This window comes from Echinops telfairi, unplaced genomic scaffold, assembly GCF_000313985.2.
Source record: "Echinops telfairi isolate 266 unplaced genomic scaffold, ASM31398v2 ScPeMD7_32;HRSCAF=126, whole genome shotgun sequence".
Classification (NCBI taxonomy): Eukaryota; Metazoa; Chordata; class Mammalia; order Afrosoricida; family Tenrecidae; genus Echinops; species Echinops telfairi.
The window spans coordinates 2,656,595-2,664,759 of record NW_022103929.1 but is presented as its reverse complement, the minus strand read 5'-3'; the positions used below and the strand labels follow the sequence as shown (position 1 = coordinate 2,664,759).

Below are 8,165 nucleotides of genomic sequence, written 5' to 3'. Positions count from 1 at the left end.
AGATTTACTTTGGTATAAAACCCTTGTAGGTGCCTGGGCTGGCTTTTGGATCTTCTTCAACATGTCTACTGTTTATTATATAAAAATATCATAATATTTTAATAATAATTTGTGCTTCAGGGTCTTTGTCATGTGCCAGACACTACTCTGGGTGCTCAGCTACATCGTCTCATGTGGTTCTGTGAGAATCCCAACATGATGAGGATTGTTGGGTATATTTCGCATCAGACTATATCAGAACACAGAGAGCTGAGTTCAAAGTTGGTGAAGAACTCATTTCAGATTTGAACCATGACAACTTGGCTCTGACAATGGCTCTTTAAATCACTTGGTTCAAAAACCTCCTATTAACTGTTTAGAGAATTTAAAAAGTTGATGTATGTTAAAAACAAAGAAGAGTATCTGACCTAGCAAAAACTGCATAAAAACTACCCCCATTACTGAGAAGAAAAGATGGGTCAGTGGTGAGAAGCAACAATTCTAGTGGCAGACTGTCTTTGATTCCAATTCTGGCAACATGCTATCTATGAGTCATTGAGAGGGTGCTTAGCAACCCTGTGTTCAGTTCCCTCCTCTCTAAAGCAATGGTAACTGCTGTGATGGTTAGGTTTTGTGTCAATTTGGCTCCACCAGTATTTTCAGTGGTTTGGCAGTTAGGAACTGGTTGTTGTTGTTCTTGCTGTTGCTAGGTGCCCTCAAATTGATTCCACCTCTTAGCTACCTTATGTACAACAGAATGAAAGAATGCCCTCTCCTGTGCCATCATCACAACTGATGTTCTGTTTGAGCCCATTGTTGCAGCCACTGTATCAAAGTCTGCTTCTTTTTTGCTGCCCTTCTACATGATCAAGTACGATGTATTTTTCCCGGGACTACTCTTTTCTGATAACATGTCCAAAGTACAAGAGACTAAGTCTTACCATCCTCACTTCTAAGGAGTATTCTGACTGTACTTCTTCCAAGACATATCTTTTGGCAGTCCATGCTGCTTCCGGTGTTCTTTAACAGCACCATAATTCAAACGCATCAATTCTTCTTCAGTCTTCCTTATTCAATGTCCAACTTTCATCTACATGTGAATGAGACCATTGAAAACACTATGGCTTGGGTCAGGCACACTTTAGTCATCAGAGTGACACCTTTGGTCACATTGTGCACACTTTAAAGATATCTTGTGCAGCAAGTTTACCCAATGCAATGTGCTGGTGCATCTCTTTATTGCTACTTCCTTGATTATTGACTGTGGGTCCAAGCAAGACAAAGTCCTTGACAACTTCAACCTTTTCCCCGTTTATCAGAATGCTATCTATTAGACCAGCTGTGAAAGTTTTGGCTTTCTTTACATTGAGTTGTAATACATAGTGAAGGCCGAAACCCTTGATCTTAATCAGCAAGTGCTTCAAGTTCTCACTTTCAGCAAGCAAGATTGTGTTATCGGCATATCACAGGTTGTTAATGAATCTTGATACCAGTCTTGATGCCGTGTCCTTCTTCATATAGTCTAGCTTCTTTAATGATTTGCTTAGTACAGATTGGTTAAGTGTGGTGAGAGGATACAACCCTGATGCACACCTTTCCTAATTTTAAACCATACATTATTCCCTTGATCTGCTTCCATAATAGCCTCTTGACCCGTGTGCAGGTTCTATGTAAGCACAATGAAGTGTTTTGGAATTCCCATTCTTCTCAGACTTTGCGTAGTTTCTTGTGATCCACACAGTCAAATGCCTTTGCATAGTCAATGAAACACATCTTTTTGGTATTATCTGCTTTCAACCAAATTCTGACATCAACAATGGTATCTCTGATTCCACGTCCTCTTCTGAATTTGGCCTGAATTTATGGCAGTTCCCTGTCAATGTACTGCTGCAGCCATTGTTGGATGATCTAAGGCAAAATGTTATTTGCAATGATGCTGTTCTATAATTTCTGTATTCTGTTGGGTCACCTTTCTTTGAAATGGCTACAAATAGGGCTTTTATTATTTGAGTCAGTTGGCCAAGTAGCTGTCTTCTAAATTTCTTGACATAGAGTTCTCCCAGTGCTTCAACAGCTTATTGTAGCATTTCAGTGGATATTCAGTCAGTTCCTGGGACTTTGTTTTTGGCTCAAACCTTCAGTGAAACTTCTACATCTTCCTCTAATACCATTAGTTGTTGATCATATGCTATATCTTGAAATGGTTGAATGTCAACTAGCTCTTTTTTTCCCCTTTTTAAAAAAAATGTTAAAATCATTTTATTGGTCAGGGGAGGGGAGTAGCAAGATCCCCAGGGAATGATGAGGGTGGACATTGGAGACAGGGCATGGTGCCCCAACAGGCTAGACTGGAAAACACAAGTTTTTCTTGCTTGGTATATTTTAATTTGTTCTTCGTCAGTGGATTGATGTTGTTGATGTGTTGTTGTACAGTGTCGCTTGGTTTTGCTCTGTCTTGTTATTATGCATGTTGTCTCCGCAGGCCTGTCTGGATAGGACAGGCTGGACGAACAATCTGGAGGTGAAAACAACGGGACTGACAGTTCCGGGGGGACATGGGAGAGGGGGAAAAAAAATCATTTTATTGGGGCTCATACAACTCTTATCACAATCCATACATACATCAACTGTGCACAGCCCACTTATACAGCTAACTCTTTTTATATAGTGACTCTGTATATTCTACCCATCTTTTTTTTGTTTGTTTTTGTTTATTTTTTTTTAACATTTTATTAGGGGCTCATACAACTGTTATCCCAATCCATACACACATCAATTGTGTAAAGCGCATTTGTACATCGTTTCTCAAAACATTTTCTCTCCATTTAAACCCCCGACATTAGGTCCTCATTTTTCCCCTCCCTCCCCGCTCCCCCCTCCCGCATGAGCCCTTGATAGTTTATAAATGGGTATTTTGTCATATCTTGCCCTGTCCGACGTCTCCCTTCATCCACTTTTTGGTTTCTACCCATCTTCTTGATGCTTCCTGTATCCATCAAAATTTTGCCAAAAAAATCTTTTAGTATTTCAACTTGAGGTTAGAGTTTTCCTTCAGTTCTTCTGGTTTAAGACATGCTGAGGATGTTCTTCCTTTTTGGTTTTCTAATTCCAAGACTTTGGACATTTTATTATAATGCCTTATCTTCTCTTGCTTGTCCTTTGAAAAATGTTGTTCAGCTCTTGGAAACCCATCATTTCTTCTATTTCCTTAGCTACTCTATGATTCAGTGAAAGTTTCAGAGTCTCTTCTGCCATCCTGTTAGATCTTTTCTTTATTTCCTATCTTTTTAATGATCTTTTGCTTTCTACAGATGTGATGTTCTTGATGTCATCTTATATCTCATCAGGTGTTCTGTCAGTGTTCAATGCATCAAGTTGGTTCTTGAAATACTCTCAAAATGTAGGTGGGATCTACTCAGGGTCATATTTTGGCTCCTGTGAGCTCATTTTCATTTCCGTCAGCTTCAACCTGATCAGTTGATGGTCTGCTCCACAGTCATCCCCTGGCCTCATTTTGGCTGCTGATAATGATCTCTCTCCCCACTGATGTAGTCAATTTGATGTCTGTGTATTCAGTCAAGAGACGTCCACATTTATAGCCACTGTTTGTGTTGCTGAAGAAAAAGAAGAGTATGTTCTATGAAGAAATCATTGGTCTTGAAAAATTATATCATGCACTCTCCAGCTTCGTTCCTATAACCAATGGTATACATTTTCCAATAGGTGTTCCTTCCTCTTTGTTTTCAACTTTTGCATTTCAAACACCAATGATTTTCAATGCATCTTGATTGCATGTTTGATCAATTTCAGACTGAATAAGTTGAAATAATTCTTTAATTTCTTCATCTCTAGCTTCAGTGATTGGTGCATAAATTTGAATAATGCTGTATTGACTGGATTTCCTTACATGTATAGATATTATCTTATCTTATCATAGACAGCAGTGAGAGACATTTCTCCAAAGAAGAGCTATAATTGACAACAAAGCTCATGAAACGATGCGTAAAATAATTAGTCTAAATCACAATGAGTTAGCACCTCATACTTACTAGAATGACAGCATTCAGAAAAACAACCGGCTACCATAGGGCAAAATTGGAACATTCATCCAATCATAGTGGAAATGTAAATGGTGCGGCCACTTAAGAGAGCTGTTTGGTGTGGTTTCCTCAAAAATTGAAATATAGAATGATCCAGGAATTCCACTCCTAAGCAGATACCCAAGAGACCTGGGACTCATACAGATACTTGTGAATGAATGTTCACAACAGCTAAAAATAAAACAACCCATGTCCATTAACAAATCAATGGATTAAACAAGATGTATTATATACATAAAATGGAATATTGTCTGGAGCCCCGGTGCTGAGATTCGCATGGTTGGCAGTTTGAAACCACCAGAAGCTCCATGGAAAAAAGACTGGGCTTTCTACTTCCCTCGACGGTTACAGCTTTGGAAACCGACAGGGCCTCACTGTGAGTCAGTATTGACTTGATGGCAGTTGAGTAATGAAATATTCAATTATCGGTTGATATGACATAGATGAACCTTGAAAACATTATGCAAGTGTAGTAAGTCAGACATAAAAGACAAAATGTATACTATCCACTTACATGAAATATCTAGAATAGACAAAAGCAAAGAGACCAAAGTTTATTAGTGTTTGCCAGAAAAGCTGAAATGAGGAGGAAATAGAGAGTTATTTCTGAAAGAGGACTGAGTTTCCGTTTAGGGCAATGTGAAACGTATGGGTACGAGTAGCTATGATGTTACTATAATATGGCAAATGTAATAAATGCCGTTGATTCTACATTTCAAAATAGTTATATTGGCAAACTTTTTGTTATATATATATATATTGCCACAAAAAAGTTTAAGTAATTCAGACTGAAATATTCACATTATAAATGGGCACAAAAATTAATTTTGGTCACATAGAGAACAAAAACATGTATTTCTGGATAAATATACTTTAGACACATATGCACAGTATAAAATGATAAAGAAATGGCAAAGAAAAGTCAGGATGGTGTTTTCTTCTAGTTGGGGCAAAAAGGACTATTAATTTGATATGACATCTAATCTGAGGGATTGGAAGTTAGGTGTTTATTTATTTTTTAAGTGTAAGCATAATTTTATACCTTTTGTGTATTTATGGTACGTTAACAACAAAATATCTAGAAGACATCCAGAACACTCGCTGGGATCTCCTGTAGATTCAGTATATTGCCGCATGTCTACTTCCCGAGATCACAGAAAACAGAATCCTCTCTTTTCTATGTGACATTTGAAAGCAATGGTTGTGACATTTGATATATTTTTTTGCTATTACTTCTTGTCTGGAACACACTGTTTCATTCATGAGGACTAAGTCCTAATTAAAAACTGTGCTCCCCATGGCAGGGAAGGACCACGCTTAGAGATAGGAAAGGAGAATTCCTCTTGCCTCTACACAGAGGGAAAAATACCAGCAGCTGTGCCCTCACTGGCCAGGAGACAACAGGGGATTGGACAGTTGCCCTATCTTGTCACTAACTAAGAGGTCTGGGATTGGGTCCCTGGGGACACTCCATGCCAAAACCCAACAGCTTCTCCTGGCTCCTGTGCCTGAGGTCAGGCACCTCCAGTCCTCAGTCGTCTGTCTGTGCTGCTGCTACAGAGAGGGGAAGTCTGTGCAAGTCCAATTCCAAGGCAAATTCTTTTGGGGGAGCTAGAGAGGGAGCAGATAGAATCTCCTTGGTGATGATGTCAGGATCTGAAACTATCCAGCGTCTCCAGGTAAGAAGGGAAGTATTGGGATAAAGAGAACACTGCGCAGAGTCTCTCTCTCTCTCTCTCTCTCTCTCTCTCTCTCTCTCTCACACACACACACACACACACACACACACACACACACACACACACACCCTTCATTCTTCCCTCTCAAGCATTTCCTGGATCTTCTGATTACTACAAGAGATGCCTTACCCTGGTGTTCATCAGGTCCTTGAGAACATTGTGGAGAGTTGATCTCAGACCACCCTGCTCCATGCCCATGTCCTTTCCGAGACCAGGACCTAACAGCTGTGCAACACCATGGTACAATTTCACCCTCAGTCCATTCAGACTGAGGTGGTGCTCAGCCACTATCTTAGGTCAATACTAACAATTGACTTCTCTATATTTACTTACAGGTTACTGTCAATGTTAGCTCATTTTTAAAAACTCTGAATCCCCGAATACTAGTTTAAGATAGACGTATTTGCTCACATGTTAATGATAGTTAAAATTTATATCAGTAGATACCAAACTTACTATCTCAAAACTGAAGATACTGACGGTGAAGTTGATTTTTAAAATTGAAACTCTCCCTTTTATTGATAAAGTGTTTTCCATGTACAAAGTTCTCATCTCTGCAATAGCTCAAAGGATTTTCAATGGCAAAAAGGCAGAGAACTCCCAATACAGTTAGAAATCCCACAGTCTCGGCCGGATCCTCTCTCTAAAAAAAGATTCTGTCATACATCTTCCTTAATACACATGCACACACTCACATACATATATCAGTGAGCCAGGGTTGCCCGCTGAGTCCTAGCATTTACATAATCCCAAAATGTGTGCCACAATAAGATGCCCATATTTGAAACAGAAGGTGTCAAAGACAGAAAGAATTAAAAGTTGAGGATATATTCCCAGGGAACACCATTTTAAACTCATTCAGGCAATCTATGGAATCCACTTTCCTCATTATAAAACCCGGACTATACTCGCACCGAAATTCTTCATCTATTTATACATATTGGCACACCTACTAATATAACTACTCGTAAGTCACAGTGAACTCCTTAGGGCTCATGGGCAAAGTGTTATTTTCCTTGCATTTGGTGATCTTGAGAGACTGGCTCTATTTAAGCAGGATTCTCCACTGATTTCTCTACATTAGAAACCAAATCAAAGCCTTTCTGACTTCCTTCTTCTGGGCTTCACGGAGCACCCAGAACAGCAGCCTCTTCTGTTTGGGGTCTTTTTGGGCATGTACTTGATGACCATGCTGGGAAACCTGCTCATCATCCTGGCCATCAGCTCTGACACACACCTCCATACACCCATGTACTTCTTCTTAGCCAATCTGTCCTTCATCGATACCTGCTTCACTTGCACCATTGTCCCCAAAGTACTGGTGAACATCAAGACACGGCACCATACCATCTCCTACACTGGTTGCCTTGTGCAGATGTACTTCTTCATGGCACTGACACTGCTGGATGACTTCCTGCTGGCTGTGATGGCCTATGACCGCTACGTGGCAATCTGCCTTCCTCTCCACTACAACACGATCATGCGACCACAACGCTGCCTGCTGCTGGTGGCTGCATCCTGGTTCTGCTCCCACCTCTTAGCCTTCTCACTTACGCTCCTCATGACTCAGTTCTCCTTCTGTGCCTCTCACTCGATCCCACACTTTTTCTGCGATCTTCTCCCGCTCCTCAAGCTGGCCTGTTCAAACACCCATGTTTTTCAGGTTATGATGTTCATGGAAGCAGCCCTCTCAGGTGTGATCCCTCTCACCTGTGTCCTCATTTCTTACGCCCACATCATCCACACGATCCTCAGGGTCCCCTCTGCTGAGGGAAAGCACAAAGTCTTTTCTACCTGTGGCTCTCACCTAACAGTAGTCACCCTCTTCTACGGGACCCTCTTTCTCGTCTACTTTCAGCCATCCTCCTCCTACTCAGCAGATACTGGAATAGTGGCATCTGTGATCTACACAATGGTCACCCCCATGCTTAATCCTTTTATCTACAGCCTGAGGAACAGGACCATGAAGGATGCTTTGTGGAAACTCCTTGGCTGGGGAAAATGCTCTACTCTATACAGGGTCTTTCCCTGAATTACAGGCCCGACATTTTTAATGTGCACTTCTCCTTGGATGTTTTTTTTATGATCATTTTGAAAGCCTCCTACTCACAGCAGAATAGATGCTAAGAATCACAGGCAGGTTCAACAATGTGGAAGCTCTTGCTTGACAGGTTGGAAATAGTAACAACTCACCATGGACAGAGCTGCAGCTGGAAAGAGGGGTTGGGTGGCAATCCCTACAAGGTGATTTAATTTTTGTGAGTAGAAGAATCCAAGACAATGTGATCTACAGAGTGGTGAAACGTCAAAATAATGACAGCAGATGAAACAGTGCAAGGATACCAAG

At 40.6% G+C, this 8,165-nt stretch overlaps 1 protein-coding gene across 1 annotated transcript; it reads left to right on the top strand.

Annotated features, from left to right (window-relative positions):
* The first annotated feature begins 6,923 nt into the window (after positions 1 to 6,923).
* Positions 6,924 to 7,850, top strand: LOC101640136 (olfactory receptor 1G1-like). The gene has a single exon (XM_030885631.2). It carries the CDS (start codon positions 6,993 to 6,995, stop codon positions 7,848 to 7,850), a length of 858 nt encoding a protein of 285 aa, XP_030741491.1. The 5' UTR covers positions 6,924 to 6,992.
* Positions 7,851 to 8,165: the final 315 nt, after the last annotated feature.